Raw genomic sequence first — 27275 nt, forward strand, 5'->3', positions numbered from 1 at the left:
TCTTCAGTATGAATTTTCTAATCAGAATGTCTCTGGATTGATTCAACATATTATACCATCTTAGTTCACTTTCGTATCTGATACATGGTGATTCATGAAGAAATAGAGGTTCATACACCATTTGGAGGTTCAAGGTCTGGGGACAACTTCTGGCGAGGCTACATGGTGGAGGGCAGAATCTTGAGCAGAGCAGCTGTCCATAACTTTCTGCCTCTTCTGGTCTCTTCCCTATTTATAAACCCGTCAGAACTCAACCACAGGGGCCCTGCCCAGTGCCCTCATCTCACTTACATTTTCACTTAACTCCTTTACAATACAACCAAGTCCCAATACTTGAATTTCAGGGGCTCAACCAAACTATAACACTGTCTGCATGAAATAATGGTAACACGGTATAGTAAAAATAATACAGGCTCTGGAGTCAGAAGGACCTCAGTGTTTATGATTAAAGCTTAATTTTAAAAGTTATTAAAAGATATGATCATAGTTTATAAGTAATTTTGGATGGTCTTTCATCTGCTTAATCCTGAAGCTACACTCAAATTACTCAGCAAATACATAATGAATGCTTGATAATGTGGCCGATGCTGTAATAGACTCCTACAATACAACAGTGAATAAGGAAGATAAAACCTTTGGTCTTATAGAGCTTATAGCCTAATCAAGTGGATTTAATTGTGATTTGTTCTTGGAAAATTGTGATCTTTCTGATTTTATCCTCTTGCTTTACTTCTGACAGCCTGATAAGTACTGGTCTACCTCATAGAGCAAATTATTTCCAAGAGTATCTGGGAACAGAAATATTTGGGTCCTATATGTTAGCTTTCTCCAAAACCACCAGTTTTCTTTATGCTTGCCTTAGTGTTCTAAATTTAGTGCACATTTACGTGATGAGACCTAGTCTTACATTGGGGGGTATAAAGATGACATCAGGATACAGCATTGTTGTCTAGGAGTTTCTAGTATTGGAAAGAGATGAGGAGCAGAGGAAGGACAGAAGAATTGTATTCCATGTTGTAGTCCATGTACTCAGTTGAACAGATACTCTGTCTACTGAATGGTCTCATGTTTAGTTCATCTGCAGCTCTCAAATGGTCATTGAATGTTGCCATACCATCCCATTCTACTTCCCTAGTGTGTTGACTTTTTATTCTTCTGAAGAGGTATTTGTGCCTTCCCTTCTTTCTATAAGTATATTGCACATGTCATTTTAGTGATATTTTAGCCTTTTTTTTAATTGAGGAAATTTTGGAAACAGTAGGAACTCCTTGATTTCCCCACTTCTGCAACACAGCTTACCTGCATCTCCTACCTGAAGTCTTTCTCCAATTCCGCCATTTACTCTTTTCTCCATAAAAACTTGTCAGAACCTGTAAGCAGAGGTGTAAGGCTTTACTGTATACGTTCCTTTACCTCAGTCATTCCTTCTTTCTGACCCATGGTTCCCGTATTCCTTAAAGGGAGGAAGTAATTTTGGAAGTATGTTTTAAGAGGTATGTATATTTTGTTTCTAGGTTCATTTGGTGTAATTTTGTTGACTTTTCAATGATATTTTCATACCATTTCTCTTTTATGATATTCTGAAATACATAACTAATCATTGTATATAGGAGGTCCTTACTGAAAAATGTTCACTGTCTAGTCATTGCCCTTCAGAGATTTGATAGAGGTAAGTTAGTTAACAGTTAAAGAAGAGAAAATTGCTGAGGCTATTGACATTATACATGTCTGAAAATTGCTGAGGATATTGACATTATACATGTCTGAAAATTGTCCTCCTGCCCTAACTGAAATTGCAGTCGTGTTATACTTACTTCCTTGTGAATGCCCTGCCTTCCCTCAGTGGTACTCTTGTCTGGAAGTTGCCAGTTCAACTCTAACGCTGTTTTATTCCATGTCCTCAGTTGAACAGATATTCTGTCTACTGAGTGGTTTCATGTTCAATTCATGGTGCAGATCTCAAATGGTCATTGAATGTTGTTATATTGTCCTATTCCATTTTCCTAGTGTGTTGGCTTTTTACTCCTCTGAAGAGTTCATGCATTTTTTCTCTCCATAGGCATATTACACATGCCATTTTGGTGATATTTTAGCCTCCTATTTGATTGAGAAAATAGTGGATATAATCAGAACTCCTTGATTCCCCCACCTCTTCAACACAGCTTACCTGCGTGTGTGCTCCATCTGTCCTCCTTATGAAACAGACAGGTTGTGTCTCATTGAGGTCAACTGCTCCACTGGGCCCTAGATATTTTACGTCACATCTTTATTTTATATTTATGTCCTTGTCCCTGCTTCCTCAGTTTCTTTCTCCTGTTTGTCTTTTTTTTGTTGTTATTAGATTTTTGCTGTAAGGCCCATGCACTCACCAGAGAGACAGAGACAGACAGACAGACAGACAGAAATCATGAGAATTTGTCCCCTGGGAGCATGGCCACACCACAGTCCCTTCTCTTCCATCCTTCTCTTGGGATTTTGGGAATGCACGCACATGCACCCAGCATGAGTTTTAAGCCACCAGGTCCAGGACTCAAGCTGTGGTTGAGTATGTGAGAGTTCCAGCAATGTAACCATTACACCATCTGCTGGTCCCATCTTTCTCCGGTTTCTTTTAACTTCCCATCTTTATTGACTCTAGCTACCATCCTTTTTGAAAGGGTCATCTTTGGTCATTGTTTACACTTAAAGAAAAAATATTAGAGGGCAAATGTACTCCCAGGAGAGAGAGAGAGAGAGAGAGAGAGAGAGAAGGAAAGTGAGAAAGCATACCCATGCGGGCTGGTCATGTCACAATCCCATCTTCTCCAACTCGCGCTCCTTTCAGGATTTTGGGCATGCACATGAGCTTAATGTGTTTCTCAAGCCTCCAGGTCTGTCCGTAGAACTGTGCAGTCAGTCACATGGGGTCCAACAACCACAACCACCATGCCACAGACTGGCCCTGCACTTTCTTATTCAAGGTTTTCACCTCATTTCATTTCCTCTAGTTTCTGTTTGCAGGTCAGTATCTCCTTTTATTTCCATGTTGCCAGAGCCTGTGGATTTTTCACTGTTCTTATCTTTCTTGTCTTTGTTTTCATGGACTCCACTGTCCTGGTTTTATTCTCACATCATTGGCTATTTCTTTCTTTCTTTTTATTTTTTGAGATTTATTTATTTAATTTATTATTATTATTTAACTCGCTATAGTCATCAGAGAGAGATGGGGGGATGAGAAAGCAGACTGCCAGGTCCAGGGCCCAAACATGGTCAGCCATGTTGGAGTTCAGCAACCTAACCATCATGCCACCTGCTGCCCCTTGGCTACTTCTTTTAAAGTATCCTTTGTTGGCTTCATTTCTGTCAGACCTCAAAATGTTGAAGGATCTCAGTTCAGTACTGGGCACCCTTTTTTTGAAAGGGTCATCTTTGGCCATTGTTTACACTTAAAAAAAAATGTTAGAAGGCAAATGTACTCCCAGGACAGAGAGAGAAAAGTAAAGTGAGAAAGCATACCCATGAGGGCTGGTCATAACACAATCCCATCTTCTCCAGCTCGCCCTCCTTTCAGGATTTTGGGCATGCACATGAGCTTAATGTGTTTCTCGAGCCTCTTTCTCTGTGTGTAACTTTGCTCAACCAGTCCCATAGCTTTAACTATTAAAGACACACTGGCAATTTCTAGATCTGTGTTCTTGGCTTGACCTACCCCCCAAAACCCTAGACAGTGTGTGTTCAGCTGTATATTTGTCACCTCCATAAACAGATGTCTTTGACTGAACATGGCCAAAACAGAGCACTTGAGCTTTCTCTGTCTGCTTTCTCCATCTCAAGAAACCACATCATTAGCCAACTCTACAAGGTACTCAGCAAAAATCTGAGCTGACCTAGGTGGTTCTTGGCTTCAGCTCTGTGCACACATCACTTCCATCAGGCAATCCAAATAACTGTATCTTCCTCCTTCTCTGTTTCCAGTCAAATCAGAGCCACCATTGTTTCTTTCCTGATCTCTGCCTAGCCTTCTGTTTTCTCTTTTGCTCAAATTTATCTTTGTACAGGTAAGTCAGATGATGTTACTTTCTTGCTTTACACTTCACAGTGGCTCCCTATGGGACGTCTGCTCTAAAGCCTTGAACATTAGAGCCTTACACCTGTGCTTGTTGCCCTTCTCTCTCTTATTAGCTCTGCATTAGCCATTCCTTTTTTCTGATCCTAGAGTAAGTTTGGCTCATTGTGATCCCAAGACCTTTGCACTCTTTGCCCTTCCTGGGATACTTTTTTCTTAATCTCCTCATGGGTGGTTTCTTGTCATTCAGATTTCACTTTAAACAATACCTTAGCAAGGCCTACCCTAAGCATCTAATTCCAAACCTGTAGTTATTCTTGATTATAGCACTCTATTTTAAGTTACCCTGTTACAGTCATCACTCCATTGTTTTATTTATCAATATTTGTTTTATTATCTGTTTCTTCTGTGCTCCCGCCCCTCTCTCTCTTACCCTAAAATGCGAGATCTAGAATGTCAGTGCCTAGAAGGTGCGGAGTATATGGAAGCTTCGTTATTGAACAAATGACAGTCAGTTCAGTAAGCAGTTCTCGTGGAAAATGATGATGGACAAAAGATGTACTTTTGATGATTGTGTTGCTGGGCAATGTGAACATGAAGACTGACACAGTTTAGAGAGTGAAGGGTACTGAAGGGTAATTGCTTCTTAAGACCAAGAGAGAAGTATAGATTTGGCTGTTTATTTTGCTTGTAATGCAAATAGTTATCTTATGGCCTTCCTATGCAGAGGGAGTGTTGTATGAACAGAGACCAGAGCTATCAAGTCCTCCTTGTAACACAGCCTTGAGCGAGCCAATAAAATATATAAACAGCTTAGTGTTCAGTGTACTTTCTTTCTCTAGGTGATACTTTTAATAATCTCCCTTACGGAAACTTCCTAAAATTAAGGGGAAGATAAAAGCCACCTTTATAATACTGGAATGTATTTGCCCAAAATATAGAAGATACTGTAAAAAAGTATTATCTGTTGCTATTACAGCAAAGAGATCTTGGAGAGTAAATTGTTAATACATCTCTGCAGTTTTTCTTTTTTTAAGTTGCTTTCACTTATTCTTTTAAGGGATGGGAGAGAGGGTTGGGTACCTTTAACAGGGTCCTCACACCATATTTATATGTTATAAATAAAGAAAGCAGCAAATATACTTTGCTGTAGAAACTAAGTTGACTTCAGCCAGCATTACAGGCATGTTCAGACAGAACCAGGGTGTGAACCCAGAGCCTTCTCATATGGCTCCAGCATCAAGAAACAGCCCCCTACTGCTTGTACTGCCGGTTTTTGCAGTTTAAAAAACATTAAATTAATACAGTACTGATAGCTTGACTAATTTATATCCTTTAGTGATACACTCTACAATACCTATATGTGTTTTGCCATCTCGAAAGGTGTTTTCCTGCACTGAAGATTGTTACTCAGTAGCCCATAGGTTATATGGGGATGTGTACAGTCCTTGGTGAGTCCATATAGACCCAGGCCCTTAGGGTGTTGATAGAGACAGGAGAAACTTAATGCCTATACTAGACTTTATTTGCAGACTCTTGGTGTTTTAGAGCCAGTGAGGACATAAGCAGGTTAGTCTAAGCTTCTTAACCTTCAGCTGAGGAAACAGGAGGTGTGTGAGCTTAAAAGGATACTGAATGACCCCAGGACTCCAGTTCCACAGATCCTGACCTCAGTCTCTGACAGTGATAACTTTTTCCTCCTTATACAATCTTAAACGAGATTGTATAATTCTGTTCTGAAAGAAAACCCATATGTACTAAATGTAGCTATTAATCTATAGTAGGAATGTAAGATACTGAGTGATTTTTATTGTATTCAAAACACATAGTCAGTGGCTCTAATGAATAAAGATTGTGAATGATACAGTCTTTGAATTCCTTTTCTGCTTGTATAGAATATATGATGATATACAACCCAGCAGCTTTTGAGTAACTCATCATTCATGAAGTTTTACTAGAAATGTTAGTAAAGGTAAACCTACTCTGACAATTTTAACAGGCACTCAGATGAAATACTGTTCTGGGAATTGTGTGTTGTAACTCGTTAGAAAATACATTTCTGATTTCAAGTACTAGTGGGACAGTAGATAAACAATTTTCTAAAATATCGTCCCGACCACCGCACAGCCACAATGCACCTTCACAGCTGCGGAACTGGTGGTCGTTTCGTCTTCCTCAGTACCGTTCATGTGCACGGCACATTTCCCGAGGCCTGTTAGCTTTCTTTGCACTAAAATTTGTGGCCTGTCTGAATACGAGCTCTAGTCGGTTATTTAGGTCCTCTCACATTGTGGAAATAAAATAAAATGAAACTTTTCTGATAGATCTTGTATTACATACTGACACCTAGAGCTGTGTGTGAGTCAGATACAGCCACTGTCAGGTCTCTCTCCCATTCTCCCACAGTCAGTTTTCTTCATATGGTACCCTTGATGCCTCCTATGGGATTTCCTTATCTTTCCTACACACCTGAAGATGTCACTACCCTTATAAAATCCTAATCATCCCACGACCACCATCACCTTTGAACGTCATAGCCCCTTAACACCTGTCATGTGGTCTTTGTAGACTTCCTTGAGTTGAAACAATTTTCATATTTGCCCTGGTCCCTAGTCAAATTGTGGTTCCTTTATCACAGTTTCTCTTTGAACTGTTGGAAGAATGGTATGCATGAATTGTTAAGCATTGGGTAAATATTTATTTTTAAATCTAATTTGTGATAAGTGGAAACGGGCTGGTCATGTCACAATCCCATCTTCTCCAACTCGCGCTCCTTTCAGGATTTTGGGCATGCACATGAGCTTAATGTGTTTCTCAAGCCTCCAGGTCTGTCCGTAGAACTGTGCAGTCAGTCACATGGGGTCCAACAACCACAACCACCATGCCACAGACTGGCCCTGCACTTTCTTATTCAAGGTTTTCACCTCATTTCATTTCCTCTAGTTTCTGTTTGCAGGTCAGTATCTCCTTTTATTTCCATGTTGCCAGAGCCTGTGGATTTTTCACTGTTCTTATCTTTCTTGTCTTTGTTTTCATGGACTCCACTGTCCTGGTTTTATTCTCACATCATTGGCTATTTCTTTCTTTCTTTTTATTTTTTGAGATTTATTTATTTAATTTATTATTATTATTTAACTCGCTATAGTCATCAGAGAGAGATGGGGGGATGAGAAAGCAGACTGCCAGGTCCAGGGCCCAAACATGGTCAGCCATGTTGGAGTTCAGCAACCTAACCATCATGCCACCTGCTGCCCCTTGGCTACTTCTTTTAAAGTATCCTTTGTTGGCTTCATTTCTGTCAGACCTCAAAATGTTGAAGGATCTCAGTTCAGTACTGGGCACCCTTTTTTTGAAAGGGTCATCTTTGGCCATTGTTTACACTTAAAAAAAAATGTTAGAAGGCAAATGTACTCCCAGGACAGAGAGAGAAAAGTAAAGTGAGAAAGCATACCCATGAGGGCTGGTCATAACACAATCCCATCTTCTCCAGCTCGCCCTCCTTTCAGGATTTTGGGCATGCACATGAGCTTAATGTGTTTCTCGAGCCTCTTTCTCTGTGTGTAACTTTGCTCAACCAGTCCCATAGCTTTAACTATTAAAGACACACTGGCAATTTCTAGATCTGTGTTCTTGGCTTGACCTACCCCCCAAAACCCTAGACAGTGTGTGTTCAGCTGTATATTTGTCACCTCCATAAACAGATGTCTTTGACTGAACATGGCCAAAACAGAGCACTTGAGCTTTCTCTGTCTGCTTTCTCCATCTCAAGAAACCACATCATTAGCCAACTCTACAAGGTACTCAGCAAAAATCTGAGCTGACCTAGGTGGTTCTTGGCTTCAGCTCTGTGCACACATCACTTCCATCAGGCAATCCAAATAACTGTATCTTCCTCCTTCTCTGTTTCCAGTCAAATCAGAGCCACCATTGTTTCTTTCCTGATCTCTGCCTAGCCTTCTGTTTTCTCTTTTGCTCAAATTTATCTTTGTACAGGTAAGTCAGATGATGTTACTTTCTTGCTTTACACTTCACAGTGGCTCCCTATGGGACGTCTGCTCTAAAGCCTTGAACATTAGAGCCTTACACCTGTGCTTGTTGCCCTTCTCTCTCTTATTAGCTCTGCATTAGCCATTCCTTTTTTCTGATCCTAGAGTAAGTTTGGCTCATTGTGATCCCAAGACCTTTGCACTCTTTGCCCTTCCTGGGATACTTTTTTCTTAATCTCCTCATGGGTGGTTTCTTGTCATTCAGATTTCACTTTAAACAATACCTTAGCAAGGCCTACCCTAAGCATCTAATTCCAAACCTGTAGTTATTCTTGATTATAGCACTCTATTTTAAGTTACCCTGTTACAGTCATCACTCCATTGTTTTATTTATCAATATTTGTTTTATTATCTGTTTCTTCTGTGCTCCCGCCCCTCTCTCTCTTACCCTAAAATGCGAGATCTAGAATGTCAGTGCCTAGAAGGTGCGGAGTATATGGAAGCTTCGTTATTGAACAAATGACAGTCAGTTCAGTAAGCAGTTCTCGTGGAAAATGATGATGGACAAAAGATGTACTTTTGATGATTGTGTTGCTGGGCAATGTGAACATGAAGACTGACACAGTTTAGAGAGTGAAGGGTACTGAAGGGTAATTGCTTCTTAAGACCAAGAGAGAAGTATAGATTTGGCTGTTTATTTTGCTTGTAATGCAAATAGTTATCTTATGGCCTTCCTATGCAGAGGGAGTGTTGTATGAACAGAGACCAGAGCTATCAAGTCCTCCTTGTAACACAGCCTTGAGCGAGCCAATAAAATATATAAACAGCTTAGTGTTCAGTGTACTTTCTTTCTCTAGGTGATACTTTTAATAATCTCCCTTACGGAAACTTCCTAAAATTAAGGGGAAGATAAAAGCCACCTTTATAATACTGGAATGTATTTGCCCAAAATATAGAAGATACTGTAAAAAAGTATTATCTGTTGCTATTACAGCAAAGAGATCTTGGAGAGTAAATTGTTAATACATCTCTGCAGTTTTTCTTTTTTTAAGTTGCTTTCACTTATTCTTTTAAGGGATGGGAGAGAGGGTTGGGTACCTTTAACAGGGTCCTCACACCATATTTATATGTTATAAATAAAGAAAGCAGCAAATATACTTTGCTGTAGAAACTAAGTTGACTTCAGCCAGCATTACAGGCATGTTCAGACAGAACCAGGGTGTGAACCCAGAGCCTTCTCATATGGCTCCAGCATCAAGAAACAGCCCCCTACTGCTTGTACTGCCGGTTTTTGCAGTTTAAAAAACATTAAATTAATACAGTACTGATAGCTTGACTAATTTATATCCTTTAGTGATACACTCTACAATACCTATATGTGTTTTGCCATCTCGAAAGGTGTTTTCCTGCACTGAAGATTGTTACTCAGTAGCCCATAGGTTATATGGGGATGTGTACAGTCCTTGGTGAGTCCATATAGACCCAGGCCCTTAGGGTGTTGATAGAGACAGGAGAAACTTAATGCCTATACTAGACTTTATTTGCAGACTCTTGGTGTTTTAGAGCCAGTGAGGACATAAGCAGGTTAGTCTAAGCTTCTTAACCTTCAGCTGAGGAAACAGGAGGTGTGTGAGCTTAAAAGGATACTGAATGACCCCAGGACTCCAGTTCCACAGATCCTGACCTCAGTCTCTGACAGTGATAACTTTTTCCTCCTTATACAATCTTAAACGAGATTGTATAATTCTGTTCTGAAAGAAAACCCATATGTACTAAATGTAGCTATTAATCTATAGTAGGAATGTAAGATACTGAGTGATTTTTATTGTATTCAAAACACATAGTCAGTGGCTCTAATGAATAAAGATTGTGAATGATACAGTCTTTGAATTCCTTTTCTGCTTGTATAGAATATATGATGATATACAACCCAGCAGCTTTTGAGTAACTCATCATTCATGAAGTTTTACTAGAAATGTTAGTAAAGGTAAACCTACTCTGACAATTTTAACAGGCACTCAGATGAAATACTGTTCTGGGAATTGTGTGTTGTAACTCGTTAGAAAATACATTTCTGATTTCAAGTACTAGTGGGACAGTAGATAAACAATTTTCTAAAATATCGTCCCGACCACCGCACAGCCACAATGCACCTTCACAGCTGCGGAACTGGTGGTCGTTTCGTCTTCCTCAGTACCGTTCATGTGCACGGCACATTTCCCGAGGCCTGTTAGCTTTCTTTGCACTAAAATTTGTGGCCTGTCTGAATACGAGCTCTAGTCGGTTATTTAGGTCCTCTCACATTGTGGAAATAAAATAAAATGAAACTTTTCTGATAGATCTTGTATTACATACTGACACCTAGAGCTGTGTGTGAGTCAGATACAGCCACTGTCAGGTCTCTCTCCCATTCTCCCACAGTCAGTTTTCTTCATATGGTACCCTTGATGCCTCCTATGGGATTTCCTTATCTTTCCTACACACCTGAAGATGTCACTACCCTTATAAAATCCTAATCATCCCACGACCACCATCACCTTTGAACGTCATAGCCCCTTAACACCTGTCATGTGGTCTTTGTAGACTTCCTTGAGTTGAAACAACTTTCATATTTGCCCTGGTCCCTAGTCAAATTGTGGTTCCTTTATCACAGTTTCTCTTTGAACTGTTGGAAGAATGGTATGCATGAATTGTTAAGCATTGGGTAAATATTTATTTTTAAATCTAATTTGTGATAAGTGGAAATTATTCAGCAAAAGGCAATAATGGTGCCGGGGGAAGAAACCCTATCAGGAGATTAACATCTGGCGCTATGGACACTTATGGAGCCCTTGACAAATCATGTCACTTTAATTTCTTTAAGATGAAGGTATTGAACATAATAGATTTTATATCCCTTCTGCTTATATGATTCTGTCATTGTTAGAGGAAGCTGTAGATTATAGATATACTAGCTACATTATAATTTGAGATGTAGTCAGTTTTTAAAGCAAATTTTGAATAATTATCTCTAGAGCTTAGAAAGTTGTATAGCTTTCCTATTGTTATAATATATATTAATGCTTTTATCTACAGTAACTGGCCAACTAAAGAATAGTGAATCACATTCTAGAGGCTCAGCTAGTGTGTCTTATTTAAAGGCATTGGAAGTGGTGGTAAATCTAGGAGCTGGAAACTAAATAGTCTTTGATTCAATTATATTCTGTGGACTGATGTTATGAATCACAAAAAGATTGGGTGGTGAAGCTTCTGCTAATAAAAGCTTTAATAATTTGAATGAGACATCTGCTCAATATGAATCTAAGGAAATTGCATTTTATAAAATTGCTTTATCTAAGTAAACCTATGTTCTTGCCAGTTAGAAGATTTTGTTTAATAAATTATAGATTGCGTAATTTTATCCACTCACAGTCGACTGCGTTCCTCACTTAATAAAAGGCAAATTCCCTATGTAGTGTTTTCAGTAGCAAGAGAATTTAAAATGGAACAATTCTGTGTATGCTGCCTTCTGTGTGAAATATCAAAAGCGTAACAGTTACCTGAGGGAAGACATGGGCATCAAGGTGTTGCTTTCCCGTTCTCACACTTTAGTGATCCCTGCCCATAAATTCTAAGAAGATAATAGCATTTTATTCTTAAATCTTTTAAAATTTAGCTTTAAGATACTATGCACCCTGTATACATGATAACTCCATTTTGTCAATCTAAAATTTTATCTTGCTATTCTGTGCCAAGTACACGCGAGTAGGTATGCTGTAAAGCAGCGGTATAAAGGTACTAGTTTATGAATTAATATTGTTCGTTCTTAATGACTACCACCTTTACTTTCTGAAAATATTTGATAAATATGACTAAATTAAATAAAATATAAGCAAATCTGGAAGAACTCAAACATGTTCTTGAAGATTTTTTCATTTTAGAAGATCTTGTCAGGGGGACCGCAGTTAGCGTAATGGCTATGTCACTGGACTCCCACGAAATCAACCACGGTTCGCATCTCAGACCCGGTGGCTTAAAACTCACGCCGGGCACATGTGCGTGCGTGCCCAAGATCCCGAGAGGAGAATGGAGGAGAAGGGATTGCGTCGTGACCATCCCCCCTGGGGGGTGATTTCTCACTTTCTGTCTCTCTGTCTCTGTCTGTCTGGCGAGTGCACATGCCCTATAGCAAAAACCTCTCCAAAAAAGAAAAAGAAAAAGAAAAAAAAAGAAATACTAGTAACATTGAAAAAAAAAAAAAGAAGAGCTTGTCAGGAAGGCATAATCTGTTGCACATGTGTTAACCAGAGTGCTTCATTGAAGTACATTTTGGAAATCTGCTTATAGTTCCTCTGTGAATATTAGCATTGGTGATATATGTTAGCAATAAAGAAAGGAGCAAATATACTTTGCTGTAGAAACTGAGTCAACTTCAGAATGGCCTGAGACAGGGTTTTCAGGGTGAACACAGGATACTGTTGCTTCCTTTTGGTAAATCCAGGTTATTTAGAGCAATGTTGTCTGTTGCTACAGATAATATAATGAGGGAAAAGAAGAAAAATTATTCTGAACTTCCCATCTTATTTCATGAGATTTAGTTTTAATCTTTTTAAATTGTCGGTTTTGAAATGCTAGATTGTATAATGTGGCAAAGAAAGGAGATATTTTATTTCAACTGTCTTTTCCTAGTCCAATATTAGAGGCCATCCCTAATCTTCCTCCTTATTCAGAAACTGAGTAGCTGTCATGTCAGCTTTTACAGTATGACAGTATTGTGTAGCCGTGGCAGGGAACATGATTTAATGGCTCGCAGGTACTTTTTTGATTTTGGCTTCACCCATAGACATATTTGAAAATTGTTTTATAAACATTGGATCTATATGTGTATCTTTGTTTTAAGGGGTTGCATATTTTAGGTGGTTTTGAACCCTTAAAAGAACAGTATGTAATTAAGGTTTTCTTTGCCTCCTGAATACATTTTTATTTGTTATTACTAAGACTAGGAAAATAAATCCTTTCTCCTTGTGACTTTACACAGAGACCTATAAAAATAATTATAGGGCCAGCTGGTGGCATGGTGGTTAAGGCAGCTGAATCACACATGGTTGACTGCATGGTTCAAGCCCTGGACCTGGTGGCTTGAAAAACAAGCCAGATAGGGAACCAGCAGTTAGCATAATGGCTATGTCACTGGACTCCCACGTAGTCAACTGAGGTTTGCGTCCCGGACCCGGTGGCTTAAAACTCACGCCAGGCGCGTGTGTGTGCATGCCCAAGATCCCGAGAGGAGAATGGAGGAGAAGGGATTGCGGCGTGACCATCCCCCCCAGGGGGTGATTTCTCGCTTTCTGTCTCTCTGTCTTCTCTCTGTCTGACGAGTGCACGCGCCCTATAGCGACAATCTCTCAAAAAAAAAAACACAAACAAGCCAGATACATGCACATGCATGCCCAAAATCCCAACAGGAAGGAAAAATGGAGGAGAAGGGATTACAGCCTGACTGTCTCCCACAGGGGCTTCGGATGCTTTCTCATCCTCTCTCCTAGTCTCCAGTCTCTGTCTCTAGAGAAAGCATGGGAATTAAAAACAAACAAACAAAAAACTATATATATAAATAAGAATAAATTTTTTATTTTCATTGAAAAGTCAGGAAAATTGTACGAAAAATTAATAGCTTTTTATGGCTATTTTGCACCATAAGATTAAGTATTTGTTACTTTTTCTAGATTTTTAGAAAGATTTCTTTTTTTTTAAAGGGAGATTTTTGTCGTAGGGCACAGGGTTGGGGAAGGATGGCCATGCCTCAGTCCCCTCTTCTCCATTCTCCTCTTTGGATTTTGCATGCACGCACACACGCCCAGTGTGTTTTTTCAGGCCACCAGGGCCAGGACTTGATTTGCAGTTGGCTATATAGAAGTCCAGCACCATAACCATTACGCCACCAATAGTTTGGTGCTTTGGTGTATCTGTCCTTGAATGTTTAAAAATAAAAAGAGATTAATTTCTTATGTTTACATTTATGAATGAAAAGTATCATCTGAATTCAGTATTTGTAGCTCTCACTAATGTATCTGAAGTACTTGTTGCTATGAAGACAAAGAAAAATAATCTCTGAAGTTACCTTTGCCCGACAGCAATGTATTCAGGTTACTGCCTCAGCAAGATGTGAGGAGGGAGGAATACACAGAAGCTAACAAAGTGATTAACCGCTTTGCCTTTTTGATTTGTGGACAGCCTATCAGATGTCAATTCTAAGGGTAATTTATGTCAGAGTTGTTGACTTTCTTGTAGTAGTAATATTTAAGGCCTAGACATTCCTTACTCCTAATTTGATCCATCGTAGGAGCAAAGTAGCAGACTATCTTTAGAGCAGCGTTTATCAGTCTATCACTCTGGTATGAAATGTGTTTTACATTATGATCCAGATTTGTGCTCATGTGTATGCAAATGTGTGAAACAACAGTTTATGAATTCATGAACCTTTACTTTGTATGGTGCATTAGTTTTTGAAATATTTCATTTTTTTACATAATTAAAAAAATTCTACTTGTAGTCCATAAATTTCAAAACCCACTGGAGGGCCATACCTATACTTTTCAATAAGCTGTGTAGAATATTCTGTAACTTTAGCTTAAAGTTTCTCTTTACTCTGTATGACTATACATATGTTCTCTGTTACACAGTTTTCTATGGAAATGGTTGATGAACACTCATTTAAACTAAGGTGCAATTAAAGTCTTAGGAAGAAGAGAAGCTTTTAGGATACAGGTAGATGTGTGAACATCTAGAAAGAAAGATATTGGAAAGATATTTTCCAGATTGCTATAGTTCTAGAGATGGAGGCTTAGAATTACAAGTTTCAGAAAATTACTTATTTCTCTATACTGTCCAATTTGGCTTTTTCTTTGAGTCAGTTTCAGACTCAGCAGTATGTTAAAACATAGTTCTATGAGGTCATCGAGAAATTAGTGGTGTATTTTTTTATGTTTTTCTATGCAAAAATGCATCATGACTGTCCTGATGACCCAAGATTTTGGTGGCAGAGTACATTAAAATCAAGGATTTGGATTTGAATTAAAAAAAAAAAATTTTTTTTTTTCATCCTAAAGCAGTTCCCAGTTCTTAGGCCATAGAATGTGAATAGGAAGGGGTCCCTGACTGGTTTGCTTTCTGTCTCATTATTCTTTTCATGGAAGATAATTCAAGAAAATATGTTACCTAAGACTTTGAAGTTTGGGTGGCATATAACATCTGAGCCTCAGTTAATTTGCAGGATGAATGAGTTTGGCTGGATTATCTAAGTTTATTTTCAACTTCATAGTTTTCTGATTTTAAATGAAACTAAAGCACAGATTCAATTTCTAAGTGTCTTCTAAGCATAAGACACTCTCCAGAATATTACAGGCAGGGTTTTGACCAATGAAGACCTACCCCAGAAAGCTGCTATGAGTCTGCCCTGGAATATTTAAAGTTTGCATGCTGTGTCCCCTTGATCTTGAGATTCTCTCAAAGATTGGAATGCTGGGAACCAGCAGTTAGCGTAATGGCTATGTCGCTGGACTCCCACGTAGTCGACCGCGGTTCGCGTCCCGGACCTGGTGGCTTAAAACTCACGCCGAGCGCGTGTGCGTGCGTGCCCAAGATCCCGAGAGGAGAATGGAGGAAAAGGGATTGCGGTGTGACCATCCCCCCTGGGGGGTGATTTCTCGCTTTCTGTCTCTATGTCTCTCTCTGTCTGTCTGGCGAGCGCACGCGCCCTATAGTGAAAAAAACCTCTCCAAAAAAAAGATTGGAATGCTTACAGTAATATGGGTTGTCCAGTGAGTGAGTGAATGAATGTTCAGGCAGTTTTAGTAATTGAAAAGAATTACTTCCTTTGTTGCTGTAATCTTTCCTTTCTTTGAAATATTTCAGAATCCTTTTGCTGAGCAAGATATAAACTATATTGGAGGTTGAAAAGTGAAAGAATAGAGAATGTGAAATGGATTATGTCAAACTTCTTAAAATTGTATGTGGTTACAGATTGATAATTATGTATTTGAAAAGTATATTAACGAATTAGTATCTGTGCTAACAGGTTAATTGCTTAGAAACATTCTGAAGACAGTAGAGACTAAAAAACAAATAAGGGTAGATACATATCCTTAGAAATGATATATTTGTAGTAGCTCACAAGAAGCAAACTAATAGAAGAACTACATTACAGGTTCTTTAAGTAGCTGTAGAAGAAACGATAGGAGTGGTTTGAGATATGTACAAGTGAATGACTTTTATTTTCTTACTTTGAAAGTAATGCTTTAGAATTGAGATTCCAGTAACTGTAGGTCTTTTCTTCCTGTCTTCTACTACTTTTTTGTGTGTGTGAGAAAGTTTAAAGAGAGTTTGGACTATGGAACTGAAGCTCCTGTGTACTAAAAACAGTATTATATTCAAGGGACCAGCAGATGGCTTAATGGTGACAAAGGTGGACTCTATAGTTGCGATTTGAGTCCCGAACCCGGCAGGTTAAAACTCACTCTGGGCACTTATGCATGCATGCCCAAAACCCTGAGAGGAGAATGGAAGAGAAGGGATTGCCGCATTGACAACCCCCGCCCCCTCCGTTCCCTTCCACGCCTCCTGGTGGTAATTTCTCGCTTTCTGTGTCTCTGGCAAGCACACATGCCCTATAGCAAAAATCTCTCTTAAAAAAAAAATGCTATATTTAAAAAGTAATTAACAGTGCAGACTCAGGAGAAAAATATAACAAATAGCATCAGTAAGCTATTTTGGTGTGTCACATGTCAACTGCATGGGCCATGGGAGTGACAGTGTGTTCACGAAGAATCCTAGGCCTTCCCCAGCCTTTGCTAACACAGTATATTAACAGCAGTCAGGACGGTGTTATGAAATACATTTCTTTAAAAAAGTTTATCTCTCACAGAGGATGTAATGGCCATGAACAATTATATTAAGAGTTAAATTTGTTTCTTTACTACTTTCAGGTCCCCGTATATAAGAATTGTCATTGCAAATTCAGTGATCATGCTTACTTATTTTTTAATATAATAATAAATGCTCTAGACATCCTTACACTAAATTTACCAAAAATATGCATAATAAATTTGGGCTTTTAATAGATTGTTCAATTTCTTTTTTGAAAAATTGATAAATCTGATTATTTACTTTAAAGCTACAGAAGAAAGAAGATCAGCAATTGGAACCTAAAAAAAGTACCAGCCCTAAAAAAGCTGCAGAACCTACTGTTGATCTTTTAGGACTTGGTAAGTAATAAAAAATAAGTCAGTATTAAAGATACATAACAATTGAAACCTTTACTTGATGAATATAATGACGTTATCTGCAGTATGCCAACAGATACCTGTTAGCTAACTTTTAAAATGATATGATTAGTTTGCTGAGTTTCCCCAAAAAGGAAATCTTTAATAAGGGGGTCAGTGTCTGTCAGTACGGTCTTCACTGAAATACAAGTAATGAGTTCCTTAGGGAAAAGGAGATATCAAAGTAACCTTCAAAGGCTCGGTAGATGTGACATTTTAACATTTAAATAAAGAGGGTTTTTTTTTTTTTTCCTCCCCCCTTCCTCTCTTTCTGTCTTTCTCAATTTTTTTTAAATTTTTTTATTTATTTATTTATTTTTAGTTTTTTGGGGGATTTTTCCCCTTAGAAAATTATTCTACAGTAGCCTTATTGTAAAATATGGCACTTTAAAATAAATTTTAATTTTGGAAAAATGAAACAACTTGTTTCATACCTAAATCTAATGGCTAGATTCAAGTCATGCATGAAAATAAGAACTGCTCATTTTAATGTCCTGTTCTACAGGCTGACAGATATATATGTTATCTATATGACAAGTGAACAGGATTTCACTCAAGTTTATACTCTGCTTGTCTACAGATATTCTCAACTCTTCTTAATATATTTTCCCCTGTACTAAAAATAATTGGCTCAGCAAATGGTTATTTTTAGTGATAGCTGAACTTTGGTGTAGTCATTAACTAAAAAAGTACTTTTTGGTTTGGAGGAAGGCTTGACAACTGAAGGAAAAGAAGGAAAGGCAGTTGGTTGGAATTAGAGTTAAACTTCGTACAGTGGTTTGCAAAAACTCGATCTTGGTTCTTATTGAGTAAATTGTTTTCTGTTTTAAGAATTACAGTTGAATGTTTTATTCATTTCTCAGGAAGCTGGTATGTCATACAAATATACTCCCTGGAGGTAAAAATTCTTTCATGATAGTGAAAAGTAGTATATTAGAAATGTAAAAAATAACTGTAATTTTGAAAATAGGGATTCAGCCCAGGGGCTGCAAATATAATTGTGTTGAATTCTAGTCCTCATAATTTCTGTATTTGATTTCTTTGCTATAAAAAAGAGGAAAGAAAAAAAGATTGCCGGAATAAGAAAATTTCTAAAACTATACACATTTTTGCCTTTACTGGCATTATTTCTTTTTTGATCTAAGTATCTGGTTTACTAATGGTGAAATAGGGAAACCAGTACCCTGTAGTGTCTATTCTTTTTTTTTTTTAAAGAATTACTTATTTAATTTTATTTATTATTATTTTATTTATTTATTTATTTTTAATTTGCTCACCAGAGAGAGAGAGAGAGAAAGTGAAAAACAAGCCTCCAGTCATGGGACTCAAACCACAGTTGGCCACGTGGCAATCCAGCCGTTCTAACCACCATGCTATCTGCTTGCCCCTGTGGTGTCCATTTTTAAAGCAAAGTCAGGCTAGAATTCTGTAACAGAATGTGCTACATTGTACTGTGGTAACAAAATTCCCCCAAATATTGGTGGCTTACAGAACAAAATTTCTTTCTCACTAATGCTGTGCCCATCTGAAATTAGCTAATGTAGCTAATGCTGTGTTCCACATCATCTCCACTTTAGTTCTCAAACTGGCAGAGCATCCTCTATATATTAGAACAAGAGTTGGAAAACGTTTTCTATGAAGGGACAGAAAGTAAGTGTTTTAGACTTTGTGGACCATAATATTTCTGTCATAACTACTCATCATAGGTAATACATTAATGAATGGACATTTCTGTGTTCCATTAAAACTTTATCTACAAAAAGGGCAGGGGTTCAGATTTGGCCTGCAGGCCACATTGTGCTGGTCCGTGATCCAGAACATAGCTGGTCAGTATGGCAAAAGGAAAAGACCACATGGCAAATCACATGTCAGCTCTTAAAGGTTGTTTTGATGTTAACATGTATCATTTTCGCTAACATTTCATTGGCCATGTCATTACGTGGCTGTGCTTTCATTCAGTAGGAGGATTTAGAGTTCACTGTGGGGAAAGCTCAGCAAATACATGAACATTAATGCAGAGCAAGGGAGGAAAAAGGCTTTGGAGAAGAGAGAATGAGCAGTTGTATCAAATAAAATAAAGACTGTAATTAGTCATTGGATTCACAACATAGATGATAGGGGTAACTTTTGAATAATAGAAGTGTAAACATGATCGGTGTGGTTTTAAAAGAGAATGGAAGGAGTAGAATGGAGTGATTATATGCTGGTCTTTAGAGCAGTTCTGCCATAAAGAGGGGGAGAGAAGCTAAGTGGTAGTTGTAAGAGGATGCAGGCAGGAAAGAACTTTTTTTTTTTTTAAAGAATGACTTTACAAGGTGTTTACTGTTGAGAATGAATTTGTAGAGCAGGGAAATCTGATAATTCAGGACAAGGAAAGATTGCTATAGCAATGTCATTGAACAGTCAAGAGGGGATGAGATCTGGTAGACAAACATGATGACCGGCTCTTGAAATACTCAGCTACTACTGCAGTAATGCTGCCTAGTAAGTAACCTCCAGATTCCAACAGTTTACAATAGAGGATTATTGCTCTCACTGTCATGTCTGTGGGTCAGCTGTGGCAAGTCTGCTACAATGTCATGTGATATGAGTTCTCCCTTCCAGGTTATTTATTGCAGGTTACTGTTTATCGACCATTTCACCATCACATATTTTATCTCCAACTTCAAGTTCCTCTGGTGTTTGCTGTCTCCTACCATCCTATTTCAGTTATTACCAAAGATTTAGTGTTTGGTTATCAGTTTCTATAACTATCCATTATTGCTGCCCATGTTACTTAGCAAACAGCTCTAATATCTCAGTAATCTCAACTAACACTAATTTCTCTCATTCCTGGGCTTGTGGATCAGCTGAGACAGCTCTCTTACGATGGAAAAGTTCTGGGAAACAGTGGTGAACCAAGGTTCATTTACGGCAAGAAGGTGAAGGGAAGATTTAGAGAAGAGGTTTAGGACATTGGGGCAGGGGAGTGCGGGGGAGGGGGGTGGGGAGGATGTTATTGATGACTGACAGTGGGTTTTAAAACATATAGTGGAAGAGTGCCAAAGATGGGAGGGTGGCAGACGGGGTTAGAAAAGGACTTATCTGGATAATGGAGTTTTAGCAGAGGGGAAAGGGAAGGTGACTTACCTAGAATACATACAACTCTTCACATGTGCTGGTTATTAGTATCTTGCATTCTTTAATTTAGAACAATTAAATGTAAATAAGAAGGGGCTGGCAGGTGGTGTGGTGGTTAAGGTGCTGAATTCCCCCATGGGTGACCATGGTTTGAGTCCTGGACCTGGTGGCTTGCTTTCTCACTTTCTTCCCTTTCTCTCTATCTCTCTCTAGTCACATTTTTAAAAAAATTCTAATAACAAAATTATATAAATAAAATAATTCTTAAAAAATTCTTTAAAAAAGTAAATAAGAAATTATTAAATAAATAACATGGCCAAGGTTAAAAAAAGTTTTTTTATATTTAAAAATTATGTTAACCATGAGATTTTATGTGTTCATGAAAGTTTAGGAGAATACAGACAGAATCAAAGGCCCCTTTAGGCCCAAAACAGTGGTCCTAAATCTGGACTGATATTGGTGTCTGCCTTGAGCATCAGACTGCTTTTCTGCTCAGGAGCAAGCTATTCTCCCTTAAGGGCACCTGGTTTTCTCCTGTAGATTGGAACACAGTAGGGATTTGGGAGCAGGTGATACATGGTATAATGCAGACGTTTTTACAGGATCTCTCCATATGAATGAGTCCAGAATAGGCATTATCTTAGGACATTTACAGAAAATGCAGACATAGCTCAGTTACAAAGCCACAGAAGACTGTGAATCCCAACGATAGGGGGCTTCTAGATCATTCTTAATAGTCTCATAATAGGGTAATAGCTTTTTTTTAAAAGAAATTTGACCTTTTTTTTTTAAATTGAACTGTGATGAGCTGTTGCTCTTTATTTCAACTTGCTAACTCAAGTTAAACCTATTTTCTTCAGATCACTTTTCCTAATCTACTGTCCATTCAAAGATCAAACATAATGTGATATATATGTATCTGCAGATGTGTGTGTGTTTGCAGAAGTCAGCAATTTTTTTCTGAAAAGGGCCAAATAAAAACTATTTTTGGTTTTGCAAATAGTTCCCTGTTAGAACAACTCACCTCCTATTGTAGGCTGCAAACAGCCATAAACACATGTGTAAACAAATGAGCATGACTGTGTTCCAGCCAACTTCAAAAACAGGTGTGGGCTGTAGTGTCTGACTCCTATGTTAATTTTTTTTTAAATTTATTTCAAGAGAGATTTTTGCTGTGGGGTGCATGCAACTCGCTGGAGAGACAGAGGGACAGAGAGACAAAAAAGTGATAAATCATCCACTGGTGGGATGGCCACACCACAATCCCTTCTCCTTCATTTTCTTTTTGGGATCTTGGGCATACACGCACACGTCTGGCGTGTTTTAAGTTGCCAGGTCTGGGACTCGAACTGCACTCAACTACGTGGGAGTCCAGCGATGTTACCATTATGCCATCTGCTGGTCCCCTGACTCCTGCTTTACATTTCTGGTCATATGTGCAATAGGTGCTTCATGTTTAGATGCTAATTTTTATTTGAATCCTGTAGAAATACTCTTTATTTTAGTGACCTACTCTCTAATCCCAGAAGTGGAGTGAGATATTGATTATTACCTACTGTGTAGTCCTGGAACTTACCTAGGGTGTTAGGACCTCTCTTTACTTAAGCACCAGACTGAACAGTCCCTGAATCCACCAAACTTGAGTCAGAGACATCTTGCCTTGAATACGTACCTCTTATGTTTAAAAACTGAAATCTGCTTTTAGGACATATAGAGGTGGTGCTTTTCATTTCCCTTTAAGTACTCTAGGACTGTGAATCACTCTGTTAAGCGAGTGTCTGCTTTTTGTTGATTTTACCTAGTGTTTTTAGTAATAAAAACCGGTATGACTTAGCAGTTGGTTAGAACAGTCCTCCTAGGCTACTTCCATTCTGTGGTGAATGTTTTTGTTTTTTGTTTGTTTTGGTATAAGACCTCTGAAGATAGTTTCTTCTAGAGTGAGGACGTGCTTTAGGCATAAAGCTTGAGAAGTATCATACATTGCTGGAGTTAAGCATGACCTTACAGGTTCAGCTCGCTCTCCTGGAAAGGTAGATATAGGGTTTCTGTTCTGCCATGTATGCGCTGTATGCACACTGCAGAGCAGACTGCTCCCCTGTCAGGAGGCACCGATCAGGAGTCCTCTCCGGACAAACTTGTGCATCTGACGTGGACTGCTAAGGACCACCTTCTCCCAATACTTCAGAAAGCACCTCACTAAAAATCAGATATGACCCTTGGGATGAAAATCTAGCTCAGGGATGCAGCCTTGTGTTTTTGTATTCTCTGTTTAAATAAAATTGACTTGACCTTATCTGTTCTTATTCTTTCTTACTTTAATCTATGGAAAATTCTCTTAAACATTTCATAAATTTTACCTTTAAATTATTATAAATATGGAACAATGTAGAGAATAGAGATTCCCTTAATTTTTAATTGAAATTCTCAAAGAGCAAGTTTATGAAACACATTTGCAAATTTCAGATTGCTTATGCATGCTTGTGTTTCAGAAATAAAGACTAACTCACAGTGGTCAAGACTAGGCTAATGAAATGTAGCTAATCAATATATAACTCACTTATTTATTTTTTAAGGAATTAGTTATTTATCATTATTTTTAAAATTTGTTACAGGATATGTGTGTTCACTGGACACACACACACACACACAGAGAGAGAGAGAGAGAGAAAGCAAACCACCAGGTATAGGATTCAAACCATAGTCGGCCATGTTGGAATCCAGTGCCTCATCCACATACCACCTGCTCATCCAACTCACTTATATATTTGCCCCCATATTCCTCAATTTTATGTAATGAGAGAGATGAACACATTCCTTATTTTTTCTCTAAATATTTTTGTTTCAAAAGATTTTCTGTACACAAATAAACCAAAGAATAAAACACCTCCAGAAAGCAGTCCACTTGCCTTAGAGCAGAAAGTTTCTACAGAGACATTTCTAACCATTTCTCATAGTTATGCAATAAAGTAAAACATGTTTGGGAATGACTGAGTAAAAGAATGGCAGTCTTAACGGCAGTGGTCCTGGAAAACCATCAGTGTCCTGCGAGCTGTGTGTTTGACCAGATCTGTGACTGTGTGCAAATCCCCATGTTCTAGGCAGAGGAGTAAAGGACAGAAAGCAAAAGTGCTTAAAGGAATGCTACAGTTTGTTTTTTAGATATGGTTTAAAACTTGATAACAACTTACATTGTTTCTGTTTAGAAAAGTATATTCAGTGAACCGTTGTGATTCCTTTTAAAAAGAAGGTTGCAGTTAGCGTAATAGCTATGTTGCTGGACTCCCATGTTGCAAACTGCAGTTCACATCCTGGACCTGGTGGCTTAAAACTCAGGCCAGGCGCGTGTGCGTGCGTGCCCAAGATCCCAAGAGGAGAATGGAGGAGAAGGGATTGTGGCGTGGCCATCCCCCCTGGGGGGTGATTTCTCGCTTTCTGTCTCTCTGTCTCTCTCTGTCTGTCTGGCGAGCACACACACCCTATAGCAAAAACCGCTCCAAAAAAAATTAAAGAAGGTTGAGCCATGGTGGCATGGTAGTTAATGTTGCTGGATCCCATATGGCTAATTGTGCAGTTTGAGTACCAGACCTGTTTGGAAAACACACCAGATGTGTGTGCATGCATGTCAAAAGATCCCGAGGAGAAGGGATTGTGGTGTGGCTGTCCCGTGGGTGACAGAGCTTTCTCACACCCGTACCCTTTTTCTCTTTCAAGTGCATGTACCCTATAGAAAAAAATAAAGTCTTCAAAAATGGTTTTATTTCTGTAATCACACCTTATAGGAAAGAAAGTGCAGATACATGAGTATATTGGTGTAAGAGAACTGGCAATGGGCAACACTTATAAGTGTTCCTAAGACCATGTTAGGGCAGTTGGAGAACTGGCATCAGACACAGATGGAGGAAGAAGTGTCTGGATGATATTGCAAACTCTAGAAAAGGGCAAAAAAGAGAAAATCTTTTAGTAATGCCGAAATAGCACAGACCATCCATAGAATGTGCTCATGGATAGGACAGCAAAGACAGTGAAAAGGAACTGCAGATAAGGCCACTTCTTACTGCAAATAACAAAACAGAAGTGCTGAACAATGACTTAAACACAAGGGCATTTAGTTTCACTTGATGAGAAATCTCGAGGCACAGTGGTTTGGGACTATGCAGTGGTACAACAGTGAACTCGGGGAGCCAGTCTGTCCTCCCCTTTCATTTTGCTACACCCATGATAATATTGGCGAAATCTGGGGTTTGTCCCCGCTGGTTAGCAAGTGGATAGTGCACCTCACAGCATCCGATCTTCATAGGACCACACCCAAAGCATGGTTTTTCACTGGTTTCTTTTCTCAGTAAGGAAAACCTTCTCCAGAGGATTCCCCAGCAGAATCGATATGGTGCCCTTGGTCAAAATAGGATTATGACACCTTACTCTAGTTGCAAGAGAGACTAGGAAAACAGTATTAATCCACCATAATGGAGGTAGCTTTTACTAGCAGGCAGCACCCAGATGGGACATTATGTCTGTAGTATTTGCACATTCATCTTTACAGCAACTCTTTTAGAGTAAAGAGTATTTCACACACATGCATATATACATACACATCCTTTTCCCTTTTTTAAAAACAGACAAGGAAACTAAAACTCACAAAAATTAATTTCCAAGGCACAGCTTCTATAAAATAGAGTTTCACTCAAACCTAGGTCTGACTCCAAAGTCTAATCTCAATTCTTCAGATAAAGCAAAACAAGGTGTCTAAGCCAGTACTGATTAAATTGTTATCTTATGTTAAGAAACAGATCATGCTAACTATATGCCAGGCACTGTTTCAAGTGTTTATATTAATAGGTATTCACTGAATCTTTGCAACAGACCTGAGGTTAGTGAACTATCATTATTGCCATTTTATAGATTAGAAAACTGAGTCACAGAAAGACTAAGTTGCTTGAGGTCATAAAGGTAGGAGGTTACAAAACCAGGATTTAGACTGGGTAGTATGCTTCTAGGACTCATATTAACACTTATGTGGAAAATAAAGCATTAATACTACCAGGTGAGATTATATCACACAAAATAGATACTGGACCCATTTGTCAAATCAGTAATTGGTGGTCATGAGGGGAGCATTGGATTGGTAATACCTTGTATGAGCTTTAACATCTTCATGTGGGAAACAGAAATAAGAACGCTTCTGTTGTTTGCCAAAAATATGTGCTTTATGGAAAGCATCTAGCACAGAAATTTGCACATCGCCTTGTAATGAGACTACATTCTGAACACCAGCTCAGAGGAGATCGGTGGCACAGACCTTTGAAGTTGCGTGGAGGAGGGATTTAAATTAATGTGGAGTAACACGGAATAGGACTCTTGCTGGGTTAGACTGTGAATAGCCACTGCCTTAGAGCAAGGGAGAGAGATGGAAACAGTGACCGCAAAGCGTGGTATTTGGCCTATGGAGGATTTGCAGAAAAAAATGAGGGGATTGGGTGCTCTAAATGCAATCTAGTTTGTTACCATTTTTAAAACATGTACAAAGAAATTTGTTTTATGCAATTTGGTTTCATATTTACATATTTCTTATTTTTGAGGCTATAAAATAGTTTATGTATATATGTGTGTGTGTGTGTGTGATGTGTATGTGTATATATATATATATGTAGAGAGAGAGAGAGAACTGATTGTTTAAAATGTCTGTGAGGGGGCTTCTAGCAGTTCATGGGGCACAGCAGTAGTGCATTGCTCAGGGAAGCCGGATCCATAGAGAACACTGCGGTTCAGTTCCTTGGCCTGCTGTACACTCCAGGAGCATGTGACTGTGATCCTGGCTGGCTGGGAAGCCTGTAGGAGATCACAGCAAGGGAGCTTGTTGAAGGCACATGTTTCTCTCCTCTTTTTTTCTTTCTACCTATCATGAAAGAAAAAAAAAACTTTAAAAAGTTCAGGAGGGCCAGCAGGTGGCATAGTAGTTAAGATGGTGGATTCCCACATGACTGACTGCGGTTCTAGTGTCAGACCTGGTGGCTTGAAAATCGCAACACATAAATAGATAAATTAATTAATTCATTAAATGTTCAAGAAAAATACATATTTTGAAAAAACTGCATGGATTTTAAAATTTTTGTACCATAGTAAACTTGTACTCTAATTCAGTTTTCCACTAGTTTTGAAGTCCTTTTTGTATATATATTTAATTTAATTTGATTAATTAATTAATTTATTTTTGAGAGGTTTTTGCTACAGGGTGCATGCACTCGCCAGAGAGACAGAGAGACAGAAAATGAGAAATCACCCCCTGGGGGGATGGTCACGCCACAGTCCCTTCTCCTCCATTCCCCTCCCAGGATCTTGGGCATGCACGCACATGCGCCCGGCATGAGTTTAAGCCACCGGGTCCGGGACTCAAACCACGGTGTACTACATGGGAGTCCAGCGACATAGCCATTACTCCAACTGCTGGTCCCTGTATATATATTTTAAACTGTTGTACAAAATTTACTCCTTAAACCATTTCTCAGCAGTCTCAGACAACAGCTGTAAGTAAATGTCTGCATGTTTCTCGAAAGATAAGTAGCACCACAGGGCTTCCCCTACATTGCATTTTAGTGCCTGTTCATAAGAACATCCCTGCTCAAAAGCTGACTAGCCTGCACAAATGTGCAGAGGCGGGTTTCCCTCCTTGCACAGTGGACTTGGCAGCATGAAAGGTCTTAGAAAGGGAGGGATAAACAGTGCACACACATTAGGATCATCTTTTAAAGCCATGTCAGTTACTTTAGCAAATTAGCCTTATTACATGGATTTTACAGTATAAAAAATTAACTGAAAAATAAAAATAAA

The 27275-nt window shown here is 38.6% G+C and overlaps 1 protein-coding gene across 6 annotated transcripts in view; it reads left to right on the forward strand.

The window, feature by feature from the left end:
* The window catches only part of SMAP1 (small ArfGAP 1), a 167492-nt gene that overhangs the window by 120022 nt on the left and 20195 nt on the right, over nucleotides 1–27275 (forward strand). For all 6 annotated transcript variants that reach the window (XM_014584133.2, XM_014584130.1, XM_014584129.1 and 3 more), the window contains one exon: nucleotides 17183–17273. In XM_014584133.2, the coding sequence (XP_014439619.1) occupies nucleotides 17183–17273 (91 nt within the window). The remainder of the gene's footprint in view (nucleotides 1–17182; nucleotides 17274–27275) is intronic.

The sequence above is a fragment of the Tupaia chinensis genome, unplaced genomic scaffold (assembly GCF_000334495.1).
Source record: "Tupaia chinensis unplaced genomic scaffold, TupChi_1.0 Scaffold145685_1, whole genome shotgun sequence".
NCBI lineage: Eukaryota > Metazoa > Chordata > Mammalia > Scandentia > Tupaiidae > Tupaia > Tupaia belangeri.